Source organism: Marmota flaviventris, chromosome 7 (assembly GCF_047511675.1).
Source record: "Marmota flaviventris isolate mMarFla1 chromosome 7, mMarFla1.hap1, whole genome shotgun sequence".
Taxonomy (NCBI): domain Eukaryota; kingdom Metazoa; phylum Chordata; class Mammalia; order Rodentia; family Sciuridae; genus Marmota; species Marmota flaviventris.
In genome coordinates this window covers 84,342,845-84,370,363 of record NC_092504.1, presented here as the reverse complement: position 1 = coordinate 84,370,363, position 27,519 = coordinate 84,342,845, and the positions used below count along the sequence as shown (strand labels likewise).

At 35.7% G+C, this 27,519-nt stretch overlaps 1 protein-coding gene across 9 annotated transcripts in view; it reads right to left on the bottom strand.

Moving 5' to 3' along the window:
• The window catches only part of Camk2d (calcium/calmodulin dependent protein kinase II delta), a 312,829-nt gene extending 286,128 nt beyond the window's left edge, over window positions 1-26,701 (bottom strand). For 8 of the 9 annotated variants that reach the window (XM_071614446.1, XM_071614444.1, XM_071614447.1 and 5 more), the window contains exons 1-2: window positions 25,927-26,700; window positions 24,227-24,321 (exon numbers count right to left, since the gene is read on the bottom strand). In XM_071614446.1, coding sequence (XP_071470547.1) covers window positions 24,227-24,321; window positions 25,927-25,991 — 160 coding nt within the window. In that variant the 5' untranslated portion in view covers window positions 25,992-26,700. Of the gene's footprint in view, window positions 1-24,226; window positions 24,322-25,926 lie in introns of all 9 variants that reach the window. The other variant, XM_071614450.1, reaches the window with a different exon arrangement.
• Window positions 26,702-27,519: the final 818 nt, after the last annotated feature.

The following is a 27,519-nucleotide window of genomic DNA, read 5'->3' as shown; positions in this document are numbered from 1 at the left end:
TAATGTCTTGCCAGTCCTTTAGATTACCTGCTTCGCTGAAACTTTATCACAATTAACCTTTTGATGAAACCTATATAATAAACATGCTAAGCTAGCTCTGGGTTAGTTAAACTCCATCAGAGGTTGGCTACCCACCTGGCCCCAGCTTTTACTGTTTATGTGTGTCAGTTTGTCTTGTCATCCCCGTACCCCCCCCCCCAACCGTGTTCTTCCCTGAACTAATGGCCACAGCTTAGAGATGAGAGGGCTGTGGAATTCCTCCTTGAAAAGTTCATGCCTTTTATTTAGAACTAATAACTACCTCCATCTATATAGTGCATCATACAAAACACACACATACACACACACACACACTAGCAGGGCCATACAATGGAAGAAGACGAAAGAGTACTTATTTTATAATTTCCAAAAGATTTTAAATAAACATAGGGTAAAATTTAATGTAAATAGGTAATGAATATTAAGGAAAAGCCCATGTAGGGCAGATTTAACAAAAGGTTACCACCTGAAGTTTTAAAGGGAGATTTGGTAAACTAGTACAAAGCTATGTGATGTGAGCTGTATGTGCAAATGATGAAGCTGTGTGCTTAAATGACTGACAGTGTGACTTGGCAAAATGAATCAGGAAAAGTGCCAGTTAGTAAGGCTTCCAAATGATTTCCCAAAGAAATCCACATACCTGTAATAGCAGATGCCTTGCATTTATGGAAGGAATCACAGTCCCCAATGTCTTTCCTCCTGTGTAAGCATTGTTTCTTTAGTTTATAAATGTCTAGGCATAACCACCACAAATGAAAGATCAAAGAATAACTAGATGCTAATCTAATTTAAAAATGGTTCTCAGCAAGTGCAACATTTTTTAAATTGCTAAACTGAGCATCTGTTCTATATTGCCTTTTTTCAGCCACTTTTGCTTTCAATATGCTAAAAGGCCTCAAGTAAAGGGAAAAGTCAAGATATCAAACATAAGCATAAATCCAAATAAAATATCAATAATGCTGAAATTATCAGAAATTTGTGCGCCTCTATCTTAAAAGCTTAGATAAAATTCTAAAAGCAGAGCTATGGGGTGAAATAAAGTTACTTTACATGTTTTTATAAAGAGAAAAACTCACTTTATTTTTTAAATATAGAGATGCATACTCTGCTCAAGTACATAGTTTTTAAAGTATGAAATTATATAAATGACATTTTTATTAATAAACTGTGATGCATACATATAATTATAAAGGGCCTATTTACAAGGTGATTATTTGAAATTTGTCTTTTAAAATACATACACAAAGTAACTTTATTCATGACTCAACCACGGCCAAAGACTAGGCCTAATATGTACAAAGAAAACAAATTTCCTTTCTGCCTTTAAACAGAACACAAAATATGTTATTTTTAAGGAAAAAATAGCTTTAATTTTTAAATATAAAGATTCTTACCCAAGTTCTGTAATAGAATTAAAAAAAAAAAAACAAACAAGGAATTTGCTTGAAATCCTCCTATGTAACGTTTTCTTAACGGAGGTAGTTGCTGTATTTCAGCTTTCAGTTTAAGATAAAATAAAACAGATAAAAATAAAATCTGGGGCTGGGGTTGTGGCTCAGTAGTAGAGTGTTTGCCTAGCATGCATGAGGCATGGGTTCGATCCTCAGCACCACATAAAAAAATAAATTAGTAAAATAAAGCTATTGTGTCTATCATTAAAAAAATTTTTTAAATAAATAAATTTTAAAAAACTGTATAAACTGAATCCTCAAACTCAGATGATCAAGAGTAGTTTTAAAACCTTATTCTGGATGTTGGTCACAGGAGATTAATTCAGTTGTTTCAACCTTTTTCTTTTAGCTTTTTCTAAAATAAAACACCAAATTACATGGAAAACCCTGTGGTAATTTTTACTTTATCTAGTTTAAGGCAGACATATGGAATCATCTTGACAAATAGTAATAAAAAATAAGAGTTCCCATAATTTTCTACAAAACAAATCATTTAATACTTTGAATATCAGAAATAATAAAACTGAAAAATATCCTTTTGGTTATCCTTTTTGTTAGAGTATTGCAAAGACTCAAAAAGATACCACCATCATTATATGACTATTCAACAAAAACATTTAGAAATATTTTCTCATCTACAACTTATATGAAACTTTTAGACCTACACTGTTAATCCAAATAGTCAACTGATTCACTTGTAGAATAAAAAGAACTTCACCAATAATATCCCCATAATTCTGAAAGCATATTAGAGGTCACTATCAATAATAAACATTGCATGGAAGCAGTGGAGCTATGGTATAATTACTTGAATGAAAGAGACCTTAAAAATACAAAATAAAAGCTAATAAAATACAGACTTGAAGCAGAGGGTTTCTCTTGGCTTTCTTTCTCATTCATAACTGTAATTTTACTTTGAAATACTCACCTAACTAATCCCAAGGACAGACATCGTGTGATTCCACCTATATTAAGGTATCTGGAGTATTCAGTTTAACAAAGACAGAAAGAAAAATGGTGGTTGCTAGAAAGTGGGGGGAAAGAAGAATGGGGCGTTATTGGTAAATAGATACAGATGTTTGTTTAGAGAAGATGTAAAAATTCCAGAGATGGATAGTAGTGATAATTGCACAATATGAATGTACTTAATGCCAATGAGCTGTTTACTTAAAAATGATTAAAAAGGATTTTATATTATGTATTTTCCACAATAAAAATAATTTATCAGTTACATATATCTTTCATTCTCCTTTATATTTTAGTTAAGGCATAAACAGCATTTTCTCAATGCTTTAGTAAATATTTCATATATCTAGTTGTGAATGTCTTCAAAAGGTAATATTTCTTTATAATAACAAATAAAATTGGAAACAGATCGAAAGCAAAACATCAAGCTCTCTAAAAAATGATAATATGTATTGAAAAAATGTGGAGGGAAGACCTCGTTTAGGATAATGACTTCAGGCAAGGTTTGGTACCAAGCATTTCAAACTTATTCTATCTGGGAAGCCATAGTCAGTCACATAGGATATATATACATACATATATATATATATATATATATATATATATATATATATATATACACATACATATATATATACACATACATACATATATATATATATATATATATATAAAACCTTAGGATATATATATTTTTTATTAATATATAAAAAACATATTAATTGTGTTGTCATGCTTTCAGTGGATTCTGAAAAGACATAATTGGTATTTTTAATGATCCTTCTAGTTCCTTCTTAGGAACCCTGTTTTTATACCCTAAATATAATACTAAAAATATAATGAAAAAAAATAGTAGGCCTTCTTATTTTTTTTGTACTGGAGATTGAACCCAGGAATTCTTCCATGCTAGGTGAGCACTGTACTACTGAGTCACATCCCTTATCCCCACTATTCTACATATTCAGGCAAACTTTTCCAAGATGAATTTCTCCCTGTCACCAAAAACTCCTTGAGAAGAATTGTTTTAGTCATCTTTTTCACTGCTGTGACTATAAGATCTGACTAGAGCAACTGCAGAGGAGGAAGAGTTAATTTGGGGGCTCAGGCTTTCAGAGGTCTCAGTCCATGGACACCTCCATTCCTTGGAGCTCGAGGTGAGGTAGAACATCATATAGGCAGAGTATGACACAGGTACAGCAGCTCATATGGTGATCAGAAAGCAGAGAGAGAGGTCTCCACTTGCCAGATACAAATATATACCACAAAGCCACACCGCAATGCCCCACCTCCTACAGCCACACCTCATCTGCCTTCAGTTACCATTCAATTAATTCCATCAGGTGATTGGAATTCACTGATTGGGTTAAGGCTCTCATAACCTAATTATTTCTTCTATGAACTTTCTTGCACTCACACATGAGCTTTTGGGGGATACCTCATATCCAAACCAATAACAAGAGTCAACTCTGAAAGGCATAAAAGGACTATTAAACCGGCCTATAAAATTGACTAAAGCATCTTATGAAAGATATAATGTGGGAAACAATAGTAATTCACTTGAAAATATATACAGTTGTAAATATATGTATATACAAATATCCTACCATTAGTGCAAAACAGGGTTTTTACTTTTGTAAAAATAAATATTAACTGTGAATTAGTATCCCTTCAAAGCCAGGTGCAGTAGTGCACACCTGTAATCCCAGTGACTTGGGAGGCTGAGGCAGGGAGATCACAAGTCCAAAGTCAGCCTCAGCAACTAAGCGAGGCCCTAAGCAACTTACTGAGACACTGTCTCAAAATAAAAAAAAAAAATCAAACAATCTGGGGATATAGCTCAGTTTTCAAGTGCCCCTGGGTTTAATCCTTACTACCAAAAAAAAATTTTTAAAAAAGAATATCCCTTTAAAAAAATCACCTTTCCAGCTAGGTGTGGTGGTGCACGCCTGTAATCCCAGCAGCTTGGGAGGCTGAGACAGGAGGATCATGAGTTCAAAGCCAGCCTCAGCAATGGCAAGGCACTTAACAACTCAGTGAGACCCTGTCTCTAAATAAAATACAAAAAATAGGGCTGAGGATGTGGGTTAGTGGTTGAGTGCCCCTGAGTTCAATTCCCCATTACCAAAAAAAAAAAAAAAAAAAAAAATCACCTTTCCTTGTTCTTTAACACTCCTACATGGTTCATAGCACTTAGAGCCACAGTACATGGAAGTCCTTCATAGGTCCTGTTTTGTTAAGCAGATCAAGAAAATTCAATGCTGCAAGAGAACTGAAATTCAACATTCAAATTTCACTGGAAAGAAAGAGGTGTATTCAATTGTTAGGTTTTCAAGGAATCCTAAATTCACTATTTAATTTAAAAGACTAAGATGGAAACACTTGATTATCCAACTAACCCAAGATTTGGATGAAAGACAACTTCAGCCTACTCCTCAGTCCCCTGACACATCACTCCCCACAAACAGCTTCCCAGCCCTAAAGCAAAAGCTTAGCAAACTTTATGCCAGTGTCAATTGACTAAGTATCTGCTACAGCTGATAAGAAACGTGCAGAAAGAGCCATCTTCCCCACAAAGGGAAAACAGAAAAAGCAGATCCTGTGTAACAATACTATCAAACCTTCCATTCAATTAAATGAAAAATATGCATCTGCATCAATAATATAACAAAAATCTATGACAAAGAATGATCCCCATGCTAAATTCTTTCTAGTAATAGTTGACAAGAGTAGAGATCATACAATAATAGATTGGAATGATGTTACTTTGATATGAAATAGATGTTCCTTTCACCTCTAGGAACAGCTAATTTAAAATAATGGTTAAATAAAGACTTTCACATATGATAGGACATCTTTTTCTCACACACAAAGGGAGTATAATTCACTTTCTCACTGAAAGTCTTCCATTTCTTGTCCACACATCAAATATCTAAATTGCAAAATCTTCTTCCCTATTAATTTAACGCACAAGAGTTATAACGAAAATTAATCAGGTTAGTAATCACTATAGTAATTGCTGTACTATACTATAAGATACTGTCTATATAGTAAACTCTTTATAGTTCTTGAACGTGTGAATGTGCATGTAAAATATTTTCTTCATTTCAAGTGTACATGCCAGAGAAATAAAAGCTCATGTCTACACACACACACACAAAAAAAAAAACTTGGACATAGAAGTTCACAGCAGCATTTTTCAAAACAGACAAAAAGTGGAAACAACCTTAACTACTCATTATCTAAGAATGGATTTTAAAATGTGATATACTCACATGGTAGAACATTATTTAACATTAAAACATGCTACAACAGGGATGTACCTTGAAAGTATTATGCTAAAGGAAAGAAGCCAGTCCAGAGACTATAAAATGTATGACTACAAATCTAAAGAGTCAGAAAGTTGATATGAAGTTGCCCGGAGTTGGGGGGAGAAGAGGAAAGGTAAGAAAGTAGAATAGCTACTAATAGGTAAGGGGTTACTTTGAGAGATGATAAATATAAGATTTATTACACCAGACTCTTTGATTTCCCATCCCAATTTGACTCTACTCATTTTCTCCACCTCAGTTACAGCACCACCATCATATATCTAATTTAGCTACAAATCTGGAAGTCATGTCTCCTTACTTTTCCTCACACCACTACCTTTCAATCAGCATCTCTTATATTTTCTTTCTCCAAAATATATCCTATTTCTACTGCCACTTTTATGTCTCCCATATACTTCAAGAGCAGTGGTGAACTGGGAAAAGTATATAGAAAATACCTTTTTTTCTAGAACAAAAATTCTTAAGATATTGTTTTGATTCTGAGAAATGGGTTGATAGAGGGAGGGAAAAGTAGCAATAATTAAATATTAAACATTAATAGAAATACCAAAGGGGGGATGGAAAATAGCATAGGGAACATTAAAAACATTTTCTGTAAAAACTAAAAACAACATATCCCAATCACATCTACTACAATAACAATCCTTGGCTTTCATCACTTTTCTCAGGGAGCAAAATAAGCCTTTGTAGGGAACTCTGAAAAGGGACACAGACTTTAAAAAAAGATATTTAAGGATACCAATAATTTTGGTAAAACCTACCAAACCCAATGTTCTTATCATTGTAGCTACTGAACTAGAGAGAAACAGTAAGAAAGTAAGCAAGATCCAAGAAATATCAGAACAGACATAAGCGGATTCATTCTGGCTATCTTTTGTCTTTTCTCATATTTAATGCCCATTTCCAATCTGCAATAATATTTTTCTCTACTAATAAAATTATGCACAAACCTGAATTATCAAAAGCTGCCTTTATATCCTTTGTATATAAAGAGAACTTGAATGAAACTGAATAGAAAAAGAAATAGCTAATTTAGATTGTTAATAAAAGATCTCCCAGACTTTGCTTTCAGGTAAAAACATTCCAGAATGATACCATTTTAGTAGTTACTCCTGGAGAAAAAAAAAATTACCAATTTTATATTTTCTAACCACCTCCCTGCTTCATCTCTCTTGCTAGATGCAAACTGGAAATAACATAAAAGAATAACAGCAAGGGCTTCTGCTATTACCCACTTTAAATTTAAATTGCAGCTGCTTTATTCTCACTTATTAGATTTATGAACCGAGGGGAAATAATGTAAGGGGAAAAACAAAAAGAGAAATCTCTTTCTCCTGAAATATTTTTAAAATGTCAGATTCCCTACAGTTACCTTGCTACATTGTGGCAAGAGCCCTCTCTGGACACTTCAGTGCCAAATTCAAGGTCCTATTAACTGCACCTGCAAATCATTCAGGTTAACACCACTGCATAATGCCTTTGGTTGACTCTCTTCTACAATCCCCAAAGACCATACCAAATCTCAAAACTGTCAACATCACTTCCACTTGTCCTATTTTCAGCTATTACTGTTCTCTGCTCCACACGGAAACCTCTCAATACATGCACCATCTTCTCACCATCCTGCTGTCCCTGGAGAAAAAGAATGTCTTTCCCAAACTGTTCTTACACTTCCATTCATCCCCTATCTGTTCTAGGACTTTGCCCCAAAATATTTTACGCTCTTTCTCAAATTATGTGTATTTTCCTTACTTATTTTTTTTCCTTTTCTACAAATAAACTTCAGTTTTATTTATCCTAGTTAACTTCCTTGATTGGGATAATCTCTGATGTTATTCTCATATTATATGTCTATCTCCTGCAAGCTTTTGCAGGTTATGTGCATTTTTTCCTTAATCCCAAGAAATAGTCATTTATTCTCCATCCATTCAACAAATATTTATTAAACACATTACATTTTATGCAATGTGCTAGGTTCCAAGGTTGTGAAGATAAAGAGTAGATTACTGGTCTCATGACTCTGTCCTAAAAACTCCTGAATATTGATCTTCATTTCTCTCTACCTATCTACAACAATGAATGTTACTCTGCCACCCTCTCCTTTGTGAAAATTACCTCCTTCACAGTTCAAAGTGCTGTGATATCCTACTTTCCTCCTACCTTCCTGATATATACCCTTCCATTTCTTTTAATTTGACCTTACTTTCTCCTTTCACCCATTAATCGCTGCATTTCTCCACACCACCCTCTTCAACCCTCTTTTCCTTCCCATTCTCCACTGTGATCTTATTCACCAGCACCACTTTCACTACCATCTCCATGTAAATGAATCACAAATAACAGTTGCTAAAATGTCTACTACACTTTTATAAGTATGGAAACCAAGACTTGGAGAGGTTAGAAAGTTTGCTCAAAATCACAAGGACTAGGAAGTGGTCAAGCCAGTTCTTGAACCTTGGTAATCTCACTTCAGAGCTGATGCTGGTAACCTGGGCCACACATTGTACCATCTTTTGAGGCCCTTTCTCAAGGACTACACCTAATTTCAAAGCTCTTTTAAATATTTCAACCTGAATATACTGCTTGTATTTCAAACACATTTCATTTTCTCTCACCCAAATCAGCTCAATTCTCACTTCTCAATTTACTATTTTAAAATTATACTTCTCCACGACTCAACCTTGAACCCTCACTACCTTAAGATGTCAGAATCTCAGTGTCCCTCATCCTTTATGCCAATCCATCCAATTTATTCACTCCTGCCAAGCAAGGACTTAGAAGTCCTCTTTCATGTGCCTCCAATATATTTAAGACACCATTCTCATCTTGGCAAAGATCTATACCTGGTATTAGCCTTTCTTTCCTGATTTTCCATAAAAATTCTCTATCATTTGCCCAAAAGGACATTTTTGGTCTGTCTCTGAACACTGTGTGCTTTCCTGCACCCAGGTGACTTTGTTTTTCTTTCCTCTGTCCATCCATCTTAGCTTTTTCTTTCTCAGTATTACTTTCCTTGTTTCCAAAACTGTCATCAACATGTACACTGAATTATCGCATTACTTTGTTCTGGTACTCATCTTTATCTCCTCTAAGATTACTTACATGTGTCAACTATTTGCCAAAAACCTTTTTTTGTGTGTGGAAACTGGACATATTTTATTATCTTCATAATAAAACATCTTGCTTTTCTTTTGTTGGTTTTGTATGGTACTAGAAATTGAACCTAGAACTTCACCTATGCTAGGCAACCCTTCTACCACTGAGCTATACTAAACTGTTCCCCTAATCTCTTTTTATTTTTGAGACAGGGTCTTCCTAAGTTGCCCAGGCTGACCTTGAACTTGCAGTCCTCCTGCCTCAGCCTCCCAAGTAGCTGGAATTATAGGTGTGAGACACTGCACCAGGCTCACAGATTGCTTTTTATAGAAATAATGCAAATAGGGCTGGGGTTGTTTCACAGTGATAGAGCACTTGCCTAGCACATGGGAGGTACTGGGTTCAATCCTTAGCACCACATAAAAATAAATAAATAAAGGTATTGTGTCTACCTACAACTAAAAATATATATATAAAAGAAATAATGTGGGCTGGAGTTGTGGCTCAGAGATAGAGTACTTGTCTGGCATGTGTAAGGCTCTGGATTCAGTCCTCAGCACCACATATAAATAAATAAATAAATAAACAAATAAAATAAAGGTCCATTTACAACTAAAAAAATATTTTTTTAAAAAAGAAATAATGCAAATGGTTCTCTTTTTGATATCTTTTAGATAAGATGCTAACCCTGCTTTCTTCTCTCATCAATAATAGATATAAGATATCATATTCCTCACGATTAAATGTTAAGCTCTCATAAGTACATAATAGGCAGAGTTTATTTTCTTGGCAAAAAGTAGAATATAAAGAAGAACATTTTTATAGCAATACAGTTACTGACCCACAAGCCTAGACAAATTCTAGTTCCAGGTGATTCACTCCTGTTCCCTTAATCCCTGTGCCATCTCCTTGGCTGGGTAATGTGTCTCCTCTGTTTCTGGGCACAGGAAGGAATGGGACATGCTCTATGGAACAGCTGCAACATGCTTCCCGAGGATGTCAGGCTGTACGGCAGCAGGCACAGGAATCCCTGAGTGTCCCTCACCCACGCTCCAGAAGTACTGTGGAACTCAACTGGGGAATCTCTTAAGATTTTTGAATGAAAGATGCTAAATAAGCAGTAGTGTGAGCCACAGGAATTTCTCGAAGACTTATTTCTCACTTCCTCCATCCCTTTTTCCACTAAGCTTATTATAGAGAGTGTGAAAAAATCATTCACATGCCGGTGGAGGAGAAATTATACTCTGGAAGCTAAGGGCTATTTATAAAACTGACCTTGTATGTGCTCACTGTATATTTCTAACACTGGTGTTTCTAAATTTAGGTTCATTTGGTTTGGATTATCTCAAAACATACCTTAAAAAGTTTCCTACCTATAATAATTTTTTTTTAGTTTGTAAAAGGTCTAAAAGTATTAATTCCATTTAAAAACCATTATTATTTTTAAAAAGATAGACTATTTCAGTGATCCTTCAGCCATCCCTATTCATGTCTTAGTGCTATCTTTTTATTTTGTCACTGGCAGATTATAGACATTATGATTATTAACACTAAGTGGAAGATATAGTGCCAGAGGTAACCCAGTAACTGGTTCTATGCTAGTATAAGGAATGCGGATTTTCTTCTTTCAAACAAACTTAAATAAGGTTACCAATTAAATTTTGTTTTGTATTTTCTTGATTGTACGAATGCATAGGGAGAAAGAGGCAAAGTTAACCCAAAGAAAGCTTTTTTCCAAAATTTCCAGAATTCAAGAAAAGCAGGTGTCAATCCTATGTACAGGAAGCAAACCGTTCTCCTTGACAGCATTTTCTTCCTCTGTAATTCTACTAGAATGAAAAATGGTAAGATATCAAGAAATCTACATTCAGAAAACTAGAGTATACCTTGACCCTCAAATTCTCCTTAGAATTCTCCCAACTTACTTTCTAATAACTATACCAATTTTGAGTCCCTGTTTTTTAAGGTAATAAAATACTTTCTGCTCTGCTCCCAAAGATCCTACTTCCACTTTAAATTTTTTTTTTAATTTGACTCCAAATTATAGATTTACAAAGAGTAATGATCTTTTGTCCTTTAAACTACAAATATGCAACTTTAATGCTAATAAAAATGGGAGATCTTATATCCTAATTTTTTATTGCTACTAAGATCATTCTAAAAAATGAAAAAAAAAATGCATTGTTGAGCCTCACTAGAGGGAAAAGTAACCAATATTATAAATATTATCTTTTTTAAAATACTATTTAAATCAAAGTTATCTGCTAAGTGAATAAAAGATTTTTACATTATTTAAGTGATGTGAATAAAGAAGTGACTATTTTCCAACGATAAAGTTGTACTAAGTTAAAAATTATTGAATTACTCTGACAGTGTAATTTTTAGCTTTTCTTTTAAAAAAAGTGAAAGAGGGAGGCAACATTTTGGTAAATGCTAAAAGTTCTGGGTCCCTAAATGTGTACTGATGAATCATAAGATAATACAGCTTAGCAATAATTTATTCCTCCATCTATTCAATAAATATCTGTGAAGAATAATCAGGCACTATTCTAGACACATGCACTAAGGCACTAAAGGCCAGTATCATTTTTTTTCTAAATGTTTCCAGTGTTCACCTTTTCTTATTTTTAGTTTTGGTACCGGGAATTGTATTTTTATTTAGAGACAGGGTCTCAACGAGTTGCTTAGCGCCTCGCTTTTGCTGAGGCTGGCTTTAACTCGCAATCCTCATGTCTCAACCTCAGTCGCTGGTATTACAGGAGTGTGCCACCATGCCCGGCTTGTCAGTATCATTTTTAGACATCTTATTTTATTTAAAAAGTCTAAAAACACATTTTTAAAATAGCCATCAAATCAATATTGCAACATCAGTGACTAGCTTTTTGTTTTATAAATGCAAATCAGATTTTCTAGTGCACATTTATAATATTGGTTACTTTAATTAACTGTTATTCTTTTATTTTCCATTTAGTCATTCTTACTTTTTAAAAAATTTTGTTCTGAGGCTAAATAAAACAAAATGAGAGGTTGAAAAGAAGTTAGTCCTCTTTTATCAGCTGATCATCCCTAAATTACTCAGTGATATAAAATCCCAGAATTCTCCTTACAAATACCAACAAATCTTGCCACGCTTAATGATTCCATGAAAGAAAAAAAAATCCATTTCTTTTCATCAGTTCTTGCATGCTTCCATGAAACTACACATGGTAAGTGGATCACAAAGGGTTAGAAAGTGTTTCTATCTAATTCACTTTAGTGGCACTTTCCAATTTGCTTACTTCTCGTGAATATTTTTTCATAATAAGTTATTAATTTGGTTTTTTTATCTCTCTCTAAATTAAAAACTGAATATTTTCAAAACCTAGTGCAGATATCAGTTCCTTGAAGAAGTGTCCCTGACCTTTCATCAACTCAACAGTTATCTCCTTATACCTCAGAACTCAGTATACCTTTTATTGTGACACTTATCAACCTGTATGGTAATTTAGCTGACTGCACATTGGTTTACCCTGAGAGGAAGGACCTTATCTTTGTGGCTTTATTTATCCAGTACCTAGCAGAGAGACTAGGACATGGTGAGTACACAGTTTTTATTTAATTGAAATTAAAATTTAAAAATTAATTCAATTCCAGTATTGTACTATACTTCAATGTCCTTGGTGAAAATATACAAAAGTAGATAGCAATTGGACAATATTTACCAAGAATTTTGATAATACTTAATCCTGGAACTCTTTAATTCTCCTCTATGAACATTTCCTAAGAAAAGGATAAAAAGTATGAAGAGTTTCACAAAACAATTTTTAAAATCATGTCAGTTATCATAACAAAGAGCAAAAAAAATTTTTTTTTAAATCTAGCAATACTAAAATAATTAGTTGATGTTCTCAGTAAAGTACAATGGAGTTAATAATTTAAAGGATCCAGAGACTTGGAATTCTGAGGTAGAAGGATCACAAGTTCAAGGCCAACCTCAGCAACATAGTAAGGCCCTAAGCACATTAGCAAGACCCTTTTTCAAAATAAAAAATAAAAATAAAAAGGACTTGAGATGTGGCTCAGTGGTTAAGCACCCCTGGTTTTAATCGCCAGTACCAAATAAATAAATAAATAAATAAATGGAATGATTTGTAGTAAGAAAATGTAATAATTTTAAATAAAAAAGCAGGGCAAAAAGTTGTGCATTTTAGTCTAGTACATGAACAAATTAAAAAAGAAAGTATCAACAGTGCTTGTTTGAGGAAACTGAACTAGACTATGATAGTTGCCTTTTCTATTTTTCTATATTTTCCCAAATTCTATTTTATCATATAATTAATTTTAAATGTACTTATACAAATTGGTAATAAGTATGTATTTCAGAGGTATGTCCAAAGTTTATCATTCTCTCTGAACCTAACAAATTTTGTTATACAGGTTTTAAAATAAAAGCATGTAAAATTCAGCTTATTAAAATAATAAGAGATTCATCATGGATAAATTTTCCACAAAGTGACCCAAATATTCACCTGAACTAATTTTCCAAATTACTTTTGCTACTATGCTTATAGCCATTAAATCACCGTCTAAAAATATGATTGAGATGTTTTTATGAAAAGAACATGTTTTCTATTACATAATATCTATTAGAATATAATATGCAATTTCTATTATATTAGAAATATATCTCTAACTTATATATGTATATGTATGCATGTATGTGTGTGTGTGTGTGTGTGTGTGTGTATAAAATTCTCCACATCTTGCAACACATCACCCAACAAAAGTTCCCTTGAGGAGGGAACACAAATAAGTGCTATTCAACAAGCATTCTGTTTTAAGGGCCTTTGATAGTGAAACAAGTACATTTTCCTTTTACCAAATTTCTGAATTGACAGATAAATAGTTACAACAGTTTCCCACCAACTGCTTTAAAAAAAAAATCAAATAAACACTAAGCAAACAGCATCCATGATTTATGCACTCAAAACTTTGTAAAGGATCACCAAAACACTTTATAAAATGAGCTTTGACAAAAGATAAATGAAAAATTAGATAACCACTTACCTCTGTAGAAGAGATCAAAAAATTTAAGGACTAATACATGTTAAATAATGTAATGATGACACGAGCCTGGCATTACTGAAATGGTGCTGACAGACACAAAGACCACAAAAATATTATCCCTCATTAATAAGCCACGTTATAATATGTAAAAAGAGAAAAACACAGCAATGAGAGCTTAAAAGTAGCTGCTCAAAAAATTACTGAATTATACAAAACTCTTTCCAACAAAGCAGGAATTGTCATTAGGGAAATTACAAAAGAGTATATAAATTAGAAATTAATTGATGAAGCTAATATATGCCATTTGACATAAAGCCTAAGCTCAATTTTCATTTACTTTACTTGTCATAAGTCTCTTTTGGGGAAATGTCTATTTCAAGAGACAACATCTTTGAATTCATTCACTCATTCACTTGTCCACTCATTTAAAACGTGCAAGTATTTGAAATAGTATAATTACCGTGCCAAGCAGAGTAAAAGATAAGTTAAGAAGTGTCTACAAGCTGAGCTTAATGGCACATGCCCATAATCCTAGTGACTGAAGGGTTGAAGCAGGAGGATTGGAAGTTTGAGGCCAGCCTGGGCCACCTAGCAAGATCCTGTCTCAAAATAAATTTAAAAATAAAAAATAAAAAGGGCTAAGGTTGTGTATCTCAAGTGATAGAGCACCCAGCACCTCTGGGTTCCTGGGGCCTATTACCATTACCAGTACCACAGAAAGAAAGGGGGGGGGGGGGAGAATGTCCACATATATCTTATATAATTAAAAGTTACAACATATATAATTAATTGTAACATAGAAGGAGAAATGTGATAGCTCCATAAGAAACTGTAAGAGTTATTTAGAAGGTAAAGGATAAAAAAAAAAAATCACTTCTGGCTGGAGATAGGAAGACTAGGAGAGGAAGTTATAGATGGCTCCATAACACTACTAGGTGTACTCACATTCCATTGGGAAGCTAGAACAGGAACTTTCTCCCTTCTGAATATGCTGCCTACTTTGCCTAGACAACCACTGCTCCCTTCTCACTTCACTTATTTACAACACAACCTCATATATCAGTCTTTCCAGGAAATCCCTGTAATACAATCTCCCTGAGCCCATACCTACATGCTCTCAGAAGGCCCGGGGCATACCTCCATTACAATCCTGACAAGCTCTACAGTATTTGCCAGGCTGACTTCCACTCTTAAATACTTGAAGACAGAATCCAGGAAATACTTGAAGATGGAATCACTGTCTTTCACCTCTGTGTTCCTAGAACTTATCAAGATGCCAAGCAGGGTGCTGCTGAAAGGTGAACTTAAAACTTAACTATAAAAATGTGACAACTGTCATCCTGTTTAGGAAACTATTTTAAAAAGTTGAAGCAGGAAAGGAATGGGATGAATGGTAAAAAACAAAGAGGGGGGAAAAAAACAAATGTGCCTTCTTGAAAGTCTGGAAAAATATGACATCATTCACAGAAAGAAAAAGTCTGTGAGTCCATCTGGGACATGCAGAGTTTGAAGCTGTATTACTAATGAATATACGTCAGCAGAAGACTGACTCCAGATATCACAGAAATATCGTTTCCTCATCAAAGTATAGATTATAATTTAAACACTAATGGCATAATGTCACATCTCCCAACTCTCCATAACTTCTTTATAAGATAAAATTTGATAAAATTTTACTTATGATATTTACATTTAACAAGTTAGTTTCACTTAAGTTATTTTTAGTTTATTTCAATGTATATATACCCATCATTAACGCAATGTCTTCAAAAAGACATCGGAAGAAAATAGTTTCTTGTTATTTAAAAAATCCCAAATTTATGCTTTCCCTTGACCTTAAGGGAGAAGGCAAAATAATATAGTAATACATTAGAAGTAATGCATTTTATTCCATGAGTTTATACACAAAATAAAACAAAGTTTATCTAGATAAAGAGTGCACAGACTTTCCTTTGATCAACTAAGATCTGCCAATTAATTTTAAAACTCCAGGGTATGGAGAAATGGAGGGAGAAATGAAAACAGGGATGGTGATTAACTCTTAAAAGGAGATAAGGGATGGGAATCAGCAAGGAGCACACAGGCAGCTTCAAAAGTAAGAGGAAACATCCTAGTTGAGTGAATGTTTACTGGTTGCTTATTATTTTAAAATTAAATGTATACATAATTACATATATCAAATTTTATGTAATAAAAGTTTCAAAATCCCTATGTTGTCAATCAAAAAAGTAGAGCACCTTAGGCAGAACACATAAGTATACATGAATATTATATCACAATATTTCATTTGTGTACTTTTGTACTACTTGTGATACCTAGGAGCTATTCTTTCAATATATATGGAACCTGATAATTTGGGTTTTTTCTTTCTGTTGTTACATTTTTGGTATGAATTTGACATATTCAATACTGTTGTTCAAGAAACAACAAAAAATTGATTCTGTTCACTAGTTAAACAGGATAAGTGAAAGGAGCAGAATGGCTTTCTGAGTAGGTTTCTCTGGGCTTTGGTTAAAGGGCCAAGTTTTTCAGAAGTAGTGGCAAGTAAATCATTGAAAAGTAATATTAGAGACTTATTGTGTAGTAAGATAATTTTAATCCATGAATGAGGTGAGTTTACCAAAACACTTAACTCTTCTGCAATCATCTTTCTACCATTTTGATAAAATATTTCATTATTTTCCTTCTAGAATATACATGTGGAGGCTGTCTGAAGCCTCAATCTGATCTTATGTTACATGTGTTTTGTAGAAGTAATATTCAATTCCAGGCTGAGACATGAGAATCGCAAGTTCAAAGTCTCAGCAAAAGCGAGGCGCTAAGCAACTCAGTGAGACCCTGTCTCTAAATAAAATATAAAATAGGGTTGGGGATGTGGCTTAGTCTTGAGTGCTCTGAGTTCAATCCCCAAAACCAAAAGAAAAAAGAAGAAGAAATAATTCTCAATTCTCTCCTTACAATGGAAATGTATGAGTACAAGACACAGTCTTTTTTTATGAAGGACTCTGTAGCCTAGTGAGATCAGTCAAGAACACACAGGTAAATACATAAAGGTTAAGTTCTGTATAATAATAATTTATGGGATGTGATCATGGAAATGGGCAGTCTTTGTGGCTAGGAAAAAAAATGGATTGAAATTCAGACGCTATTACTTAACTAATTTTGAGGCCTTGTATAAGAGCCTCAGTTTCCTCTTTTTAAAATTGAGGTAATATTCTTAATCTGAGAGGATGCAATGTGCAAATAAATTAAAACAGTCTCTTGTAAATATACACCTGATGTCACTTAGAAGGCACGTTTTATATATAATGACTATCACCATTTCTATTTTTCTAAATTATTATTGATGATGGTGGCATTATTGATTTGGAAGATAATTAAGTTCTAAGGAGACTGTAGTCCCAGATGAGTCGTGTAACTAAAAAATAAATAAAAATCAATGATGTTATTGTTCTGTAAGTATGTATAATTACTATGATAGTTAAGAGATTTATAAACAACATACAAATCCCTCTCCCTCTTGAAACCTACCAGTTTCCCAGTCCTGAAGTAAGAGGTTATAGCAGATGAAGGTCTATGATTTCATCTTAAGAAATGTTGCTCTGTACATCTTAACTATAATCAAAGGAGTTCTTTCATCTTAAGAAATGCCCTACTTCACTTAAAATAATTTTATTCTAAGGTGCTAGGGTGTGGCTCAGTGGCAGAGCACTTGCCTACCACCTGCAAGTTCCTGGATTTGATCCCCTACACGGCAAAATTAATTAATTAGTTAATTAATTAATATATTATAAAAATTGCATGTTGATGATTGCAATATTTTTACCATTATGAATAAAATGTCATTTTCCTTATAATCCAATAAGTCATTTTAAACCATTTCTCCAAGTTCTTCACTTAGCCTTTTTTATTTTTGTACCAGGGATCGTACCCAGGGTTGCTTAACCACCAAGCCATGCCCCTAGCCCTCTGAGATATATATACATATGTATATATATGTGTGTGTGTGTATTTTTTTATTATTATTATTATCATTATTATTATTATTATTATTATTAGAGACAGGGTCTTCCTGAGTTGCTTAGGGCCTCATGAAGTTGCTGAAGCTGGGTTTAAACTAACGATCCTCCTGCCTCAGCATTCCAAGTCACTGGAATTACAGGTGGGCGCCACTGCACCTGATAATTTAATCTTTTTTGTGTTGCAGGGTGAAGCACTTGAGTCTTACCTTTATTGTGGCTTTTAACATTTCTTTAAATCTGTACATATGAAAGCCTTTTTAATTTTTTTTCCTAGGCAGAAATAATCTTTTCCGCTGAAAACTCACAGTACTTTATTCATGCTATACTTGCAACTCAATTTGTCTTCTCACATGTTTGTTTGTATAATCTTTATTTTCCTAAGACTCTCCCATTGTAACAGTTCAATATTTATTCAATAAACACATAAAGTAAGTAATATGTGACTATGCTTAATAACCTATAAAGTGATGTGAACTATAAGTTACCATTATAAAAATGTTTTACAGTTAAGATATTGCTAATACTAAGTGCTATTACTGTAACTTAAAATCTTTAATGCACACACACACATAATGAGTAATTAAAAATCTTTCACATATTTCCGTAGGTAAATAACCGTCAATTAATTGCCAGTAACATATAAAAACATTGTATAACACAGCATACCCTAATAAATGGGGAGAGACAGCGTAGAAAGAAATATATCAACCCATCCCTAGTGGTACTATGAATGAGCCTTGGATTTCAGACTTTTAAAAATAAGTTAAAATCTAGTTAACAAAATAAGTTAAATGCCAAAGAAAATCCCAGTACTTGATTTCTAGAATTCAAGATTATAACATTAAAAGACCCCAAAAAGGTGATATACTACTAAATTTTAATTTTTACATTGAGTTGATTCAGTATGTCCATGGTACTGAAAAGTACTAATCTAACTGTACTAACAATCAAAGTTCTTAGAGGGTCTGCTCTCATATCACCAGTCAGGCAAAGGTGGACACCAGTTATTGATATCATAGTTAGGAATCTGACATTAAGTTTACCTTATTTAACGATGTTTGAATCAAGAAAGGATTTCTATTATTTCCTGGAAACGTGGGTATACATTCTTATTATTTTTACCTTCAGACCAGTTTTGAATATCAATATTCTCATTCACCAAAAGAAAAAAATAAATGTCCAATATCAAGGCCTATGTAAGAACATAGTATAACTAAACATAACCAAAGGAAACAAAATAAGAATTAAACATGCCACTTCTGGGCCCAAAAAGTGAAGAGTTATGGTGACATGTATGAAAATAAAAGACTTAACTTTTTCTGAAAACATTCTAGTCAAGAAACCTTCAAATATTGATTTCTCCTATTAGTTCCAAATTGCCAAATCAATAATGTATAATCAGAACAAACTGATTCATCTATATAGTCTCAATTTTACTTCCAATTCAAGATAAGTAACCACAAAGTTGAGAAAGTATAGTAAGTTCTTAATTGCCTGGATTAAAAAACAAAAAACAAACAAACAAAAAAGCAGCCTGAGTTAGATTTTGACATCCCTATTAAAACACCAAAAAAAAAAAAAAAACCAAGCTTGAGTTGTGGCTTAGTGGTAGAGTGCTGGCCTAGTGTGAGTAGGGCACTGGGCTCCATCCTCAGCACCACATAAAAATGAAATAAAGACACTGTGTCCACCTACAACTAAAAAATAAATATAAAAAATCAAAAAATATTACTTAGGGATATGTACATACACACATGTACAACACTAATTTTGTGTACATGGTCAAGTAGTTTTATAGTTCTGATTCATCATGTTCTACTACTATCACCAATTTAGAAATTATTAGGACTAGTAAAAGAAAAAAATGAAATGATTTAACTGCATTATGAAGTTTTATAGAAATATAAAACTCCTTTTTAACTTTAGCAACGGGGTAGAGATAAAATATATTTGTAATAGCATACATTATTTTAAGCTTATGTTTAATTCATTATATTTTATAAAACCAGTAACCTATGGCATATTAGACTATGTAATAAGTGGTTTCTGAGGATTGGGAAATACAATGGAAGATTAATGTCAAGTAGTTATTATTACAATCGGGAAGCTTGAAAATGCAAAATAAATAGAAGTTAAATAAAATGTCACATAGAATATTTCTAAAGACAACCGTCATCAGAACCAATCAATCTACTGGATTCTAAATGGCAATCACAATCCTCCATGGCCTTTATGGAATATGAAAACAGCTTATCACTCTGAACACGTGCAAATAGAATATCAAAACAGCAAAGCAAATTAGCACTTGTTAAGCACTCACTTAAACTGCTGGAATCAAAATTATATAATTTCTAATTCTTATGGAGAAAAAATGGGGAAAATTCTATTGCTATTCACCATTTACTAAGAGCAGTGCCCTCTGCTCTCCTCTGCCCCCGCAAAAAAAAAACAAAAAAAAAAACCTTTTGAGAAGACAGAGTTTACATATAAAATATCAGATGTTTAAGATATTTCTACACTATTTTTTTTAAAAAAGAGGCCAAGTTAAAATCATAAGCCTAGTTAACCTACTTGCTTAATAATACTAATAATGGATGTTCTATGCATGTGCATGCCCATGCAAAAGGAAAGAAATTCTTCAACAGACACTGAGTCTCCCAAATATGGTGTGTGTGACTAACAGCTGAGAGGAAATGCAACTGAAACTGTTTGCTAGAGATCCATTAAAACCTAGGCGCAGAAAAATGCTGGGTGACAGCAAAGTTGGATGTGCAAATTTGTGCAGGAATGTAGCCAAATTTTTCAATTCTCTCATAGCTTAGATTTATTGACAAATGGCCCTTTCTTTTTCAATTATAATGTTACATCTAAAGAACATCAGTTGAGATAGAAAACCTGCCTGGTCTTTAAAATAAATAGGACTAAGGTTTGAATTTACAAAGGCATGGAATTTCAACTAATACAAACAAAATATGGCACAAAAAAATTCCATGTTGGGCTGGGGATGTGGCTCAAGCGGTAGCGTGCTCGCCTGGCATGCGTGCGGCCTGGGTTCGATCCTCAGCACCCTACAAACGAAGATGTTGTGTCCGCCAAATACTTAAAAAAAAATAAATATTAAAAAAAAATTCCATGTTCCATAAAACTTGCCAATGTACCTCTCTCAAATCAGTACCTTAGAAAAAATAGCCATACTGTTTTCACACTTCATTCTACAATTGACTTTGAATGTATTTGTAATTTTAAAATTTTTCAGCGGACTCTTTGTGGATCATATATTCTCTGAAGGGAATAGGATTAGAAAAAAGTATGTATTTTAAAGCATGTGGTCCCAATACATTAATTTACAGATTTCCCTATGCTCAATCTCTGCTTGTTCTTAGGGGTAAACTAAATACTTAACTCCTTTACAGATCATTTAATAACCACATTTTATTTCAGTCACTTTGTACTTGGTCTCTTCTTTGTTCTCTAGTTGCATGTTTTGAATGTTTTTTCAAAAAATGAAAGCATGATATTTTCCTTTAAAATTTTATTATTTAATCTGGGGGGTTAGACTGTATACATTACAAAGTACAATATTCTATAACCAGCTCTAATTGTGTGATGACCCCAAATAAAGTTGTTGAACATTTTATAGAAAAAGTACTACAATTTTTCCAGAATTATTATAGGTAAAAATGACACAGCACTGTGCAATTGAAGAAGTAATCCTCACAGAATTCACTGAATGCTCAAAACACCCCATGAAGTTGGGTGCAGTGGCGCATGCCTGTAATCCCAGCAGCTCAGGTGGCTGAGGCAGGAAGTTCTCAAGTTCAAAGGAAGCCTCAGCAACAGAGAGGTGCTAAGCAACTCATTGAGATCCTTTCTCTAAATAAAAAAAAAATACAAAATAGGGCTGGGGATGTGGCTCCGTGGTCAAGTGTCCCTGAGTTCAATCTCAGGTACCAAAAAAAAAAAAATCCCATGATTATGTTTTCCTATTTTACTGAAAAAGAACCAGAGATGGAAAAAGGTAAGTGATTGAACCAAAGTTACATACCAAGCAACAGGCAGAGCCAAGATTCAAATTGGGCTCTCACAGCTAAATCAAATCCACCACTATAATTATAATGTTCCAATTCTTTCATAAATAATCTAATTTGATCATTACAACAATCTTATTAGAGTACAGTAGCAGCTAATATTCACCAAATACATATAACGTGGCAGATACTATTGTTCTACACTGTAGTAATTCATTTGCTGCATGCAAAACTCTATAAGGAAGAGTTTTATTATTACCCTATTTACAGATTAAAAAAAAAGAAAACAACTGAAGCTCAGAGAAAAGAGGGCAAAATGCCCAAGATCACATGGTTAGTAGGTATAGATAGGAATCAGAATTCAATCCCAACCATTTGGGTCCAGTGCTAATGACATTCTTCACTTGTTCGTTTTTAGGCAGGTTAACATAAAGCAGATTAAGAAACTTGCCCAAAGTTACCAGGAAAAAAAAATGCAGAGGAAGAACAAGAATTTCTTCTAACTCTTCACCCTAGCTAGTTTTTCAACATGTAGTGAAATACTCGGAGTCATTAAATCCAGAAAGGGCAAGAAGACTTGGGTGCAAGTGGTTTTGTGAAGCACAGTTTGAGAACAGTTGAGAGACACTGGCAAAGTGGCAGGGAGAAGAAATTCCATCAGGCTAATCAGGCTAGGGAAGATTTATCTTCCATAAATTGGAGGCAGAACAGAGTAAAACATACGTAAACATGGACAAGGGTATTTGTCATTCTGATGTAGAATTATGAAGTGGTGTGGATGAAGAGGTATGACTCTAATCAAGGAAATTAGTAGAAGTGCGGCACTAGACTAAGTTGTTTTGAGAAAAGATTTAAAGTGACCAAAAGATTTGGAATAGGTTTCATAATGGCTCCAAAAGAAGTGAGACCCCCCACACTTGTCAAAATGATATAATCCTACACACCAAAAGAAATAAGGTAATCACTGAACAAAATCTACTCATTTTTCTTCTTCTTTTTTTCTAAAATGGTATTCATAGTTTAGCAACTTCTTTTTCATTGTTAACTTACTATGGAGTAGAGACTAAGGAAGGGAGAACATAATTAGCACAACATGCTTCTCATTAGTTTTCATACCAAGATTCTATGATGCTGGTTACTTTAGCCTCAGATGCATATTAAAATCAGATGAAGGAAATTACAACAAAATTCCATTCAAATGAATAAACTGAAATGCCAACTTAAATCTAAAGTACATGTTAAAAGTAGAATTTGCAATGAATTAAAAAAAAAAAAAAGCACTGGATAAAGGCAATGATCCCAGGACATCAGTAAGAAGTACTTTTGAAAAGCCATGTTAAATGAGGAAAACTGGAAAACTAATGGAATTTCTTCTCTCATTACCTAAAATAAACCAGGACACTGAAATGGGCTTACACTATAGTATTTTGTTCATTTTAATTTCATTTTTATTTCATCAAACCACAAATTCCCATGGAAATACCTCATACACGCGCCCACAATAATTGGAATGCCTAACATTTCAGTATAAGTACTTTTGCAAGAGTTCAACAAAATAAAAAGAATGCAGTGATATTCCTCCAAGTTTTCTGCTTATGTCAACCGCTATTTTATGATTATTAAATTATCTCTGTGACTGTAAACTGCATGTGTAGAATACATTAAATGATCCCATGTGAAGTCTTAAGTCAGAAGACCACATAAAGATCTAAACTACACACAGGAACATCAAAATCAAGCTGAACTTCTTAGAATATAACAATCATAATTTTTTCTCCTGAAGCCATTACTGTTAAATATAACTTGATGAATTAAGTTCAAGTGTAACTACAATTGAAATATATGATTCACCTGAGCTATGACCTATTTTTCCTCTCAAAAGCAAACAGGAATCATGACAGTTGTAAGACATATTTTTCCATTCCAGGATCCTCTAAAACTTCTTTTACAGTACAGTTAAAAGTAAAATGAACTTATTGACATTTATTTGCTTTACAAAATAGTTACTTATGTTACTGCTCATAACACAGAATTTTAGTGATTTATTAAATAACAACAATTATATTTGGTCATTTATTTTCAAACTGTACAGACCAAGAGGCATTCAGGAAAGAATAATGTCAATATGTAATATGATATCTACATCTAAAATTCAATTATAATTACATGACATATTCTCTTATAAGAAAATCAACAATTAGCATGACAAATAAAAAAATCAACATATATATATGGATGAAAATACCCACCCCTAGCAGAAAGCTTTTTGGTGTTGATAATTTTGGCAGCATACTCTTGTCCGGTAGGGATTTTCATACATCTTCTGACCACTGAGAATGCCCCCCTGGAAACCAATAATTAGCAGGTTATCAATATAATTGGACCTAGCATTCTATTAAAAATTTACAAAACTTGAACATTTTTAACTGATTTGGGTGGACTATTAAATATCAATGTAACACAGCAATATTCAGAAAATGAACAATTCTTCCTGGAAACCCACACCTTCTTAATGTTAAAGAATAAAATCAATTTTATTTAGCTGGAAGCACACATTACTAATCAACAAAATGAAAGGAACTGCCAATTATGACCGCTCTTGTTTGCACATGAAATTTGAAAACATTTTGCAATTCACACTCACAGCACCAAATGCTCTGAGAAAACCTTGCAAAGCACTGAGCTGAGGAAGAGCAGCAAAAATCTGCTGCCTATTTATTTTAGTGGGGAAAAAAAATTAATGTGACTCCAAGTAAGTAAATATGGCGATTATTTTCATTAAAATATAAATCTTGAGCACACTGATGTGCTTTAACAAATTATGATATGGTGATTTCTCCATGTCCTGTTTTAGGCTGGGGGAGGGGAGAGGGTTGAATTAAGCTGCTCTTCCGACATATTCTCCATGTTTTAACAGCAGACAATATAAAAAGGTGGTTTTGACGACATTTAAAAATATTTATTTCCTTCAATTCAACCATATAATCCAACAATGCCTCTGAACGCACCCCTTTCAAAAAAGTGGAAACTAGCGATGGAGAAATTGGATTTGGGTTTGATGCTACATAAATCAACATTCATGACTCTGCCCCTAGGTTCCTTTGCACAGATCCTCAGTAGGTATTCTGTCCTCTTCCTTAACATTTCCAAGTAGTTCTTGCCAGTTAAGCGTAGGAGGTCGTTTATACAACGCTAGGCTACCCTTGGGAAGCGCTCTCCCAGTCTCCAAAGGGCTTTTCCGCTGCCTGTATAAATAAATCCTCCCAGAGAATGCAAAGATGCACACATAAATCCTAGGAAGAATGATGGTGAGCGAGTAATCTAGCGCAAAGAATAATAGCGAATATAGGGCAGGGGGTTGGGTTCTGTTGGGTGGCCCTTTTCCTGGACAGAAGTACTGGATGCGAAACAGACTCTACATCAAACCAAGTTGAACTTTCGGCATCAATAAATATGGCACTGTCTGTGGCAGTGAGCGCTCATTCGTACGTGGGTCAGACTGCGGACAAGCGGGCTAACCAGGAGGCATCTCTATTTACAGAAAACGTGATATATGTTGCATTTTACATGGGTTCTTGCTTCCTCTCCAAACACATACACGCGCGCGCACACACACACACACACACACGCACGCACACTTCTGGGGATGACAGCTACAACTGCAGAGACCGTAAATTCACTAAGTCTCTCCCTGCAAGAGGGTGGGGAGCGGGAAAAGGTAGGCTAAGGATTGTGGCAGCGGGCCACAGTCGGAGTAGGGGGCTCTTACCCTCCCCTGTTCCCTTTCCTTACTAAAAGCACCTTTCCCAGAGAGACAAATAAGGGGCCCTCCTCCCTCTCCTCCGGTCTCCAGAACTCCCCTGCCCACACCAGAGGTGAATGGGTCGGGAGCAAAGCGACCCTCCCTCTGCTGGAAAGGGGACGTGCGATGCCGGGCAAAGGCGCTTACTTTCCGAGCTCCTCGAAAAGCTGATACTCGTCGGTGAACCTGGTGCAGGTGGTGGTCGATGCCATCCTCGGTCCGGGCTGTGCCCTGGCTGGGAGCGCGACTGGCGAGAGGCGAGCAGACGCGCGTCTTCCCTGGGACTGGCCCCGCGGCGCTGTCACCCAGAGCCGCCCTCACTTTCCTCGTCCCAAAGTAGCTCACCCGCGAGGGAGTGTGCGCAGGGGCGGGGCGGGAGGGGAGATGACCAGAAAGGGTGGTGTGGGGTCTGCTCCCCACAGTCCGTCGATCCTCCTCCGCCTGTGGGCCTCGCTTCCTTCTTTCCTGGACGCTTCGCCTGTCCCCTTTCTAGCCCCTCTCCCCAAATGTAGGGGGCAAAGTACTCAAGAAGGAGCAGGGAAAGGGAAAAACAGTCGGGCACGGGGCGACAGGCGAGCAGTTGCGAAACGATCCACACCAGGGGCAAGGGTGGAGGGGAGGGAGTCCGAACGGGTGGAGGCGGAGTGCAGAGGGGCTGAGGCCGCGGAGCCCGGAGCGGACAGCGCGAGCCCAGCTGCAGCTGTCAGCAGGCGCGGGCGCGGGGCGCGCCTGGACTCGGCCGAGCGTGCGCACGCGGGGCCAGCTCTCTCCAGCGAGCAGCGGCGGCGCTGGCGGCGCCGAGCACCTCGGCGGCCTCGCGGTCCCCACGAGCCCAAGAGGCTTGGAGACGGTGCGGAGAGAGAAAGAGCGCTCGGCTCGGGCGAAGCCTCGTAGACCGTCCCTGGGCCTCTGTCTCCTCCCCCAGCACCTCCTCCCGCCGCTCCCTCCGCCTGCCAGCACCCCCTTCCTCGCGAAGCCCCCTCCTCGCCGGTCCCACACCTCCCTCTAGCGACTCCAACCGCGTCCCTTCCAGGCTCTCTTTTCCTCCCCTGGTCTCACACTGGAGCACACCCGTCTAAGGAAACCTGGTGGGAGGAGGATGTGCGGGGGAGAAGCCTGTAGAGGATTTTGGTGAATGAAGAGTGGGTCAAAATTACCCATTTAAACCGGAGAATCCTTCCTCAAGCTGGGGCTTCCTGACCGGGAAAACACGGGGCAGATCGTGCACCCACAGGGGCTGCCGCCGGGGGGTCGCAGAGGCCCGCGCCCTTTGGGGTGGCGGGCACTAGGGAAGTCTAGGCGAGGGGCGCAACCACTACACGTCTTGTCGCTCAGTGTTAACCCGGCAGGGCCGGATGTGGGCATCTGACTGCTTCCACAGAAGGGTCCTAACCTCCCACGGCCTCCCAGCGACTGTAGGGGACCAACCCAGCTCAAGCCCGCGTTCTCCGCGCCTAACGCGGCTCAAGACACGGGTTGTCTCCCTCCCACGCAACCTTTTTAGCTAGGGCCGAGGACAGCCGGTGCGCCACGTTTCACTTCAGATTTGACTCTCACTTCTGTTCAGCCAGCTCCCCTAGTGTTTTCCAGGTGGGTTGGTTAGACTCTGGCAATCCCCAAAGGCCTTTAACTTGGCCGTGAATTTTAACAGAATGAAAGCAAAAACACCACCCTGCCACACCTTCCTTTCCCTTCAGAGTAATTCCCCCAGTAACCTAAGTAAGTTCTGATAGTAAGGCC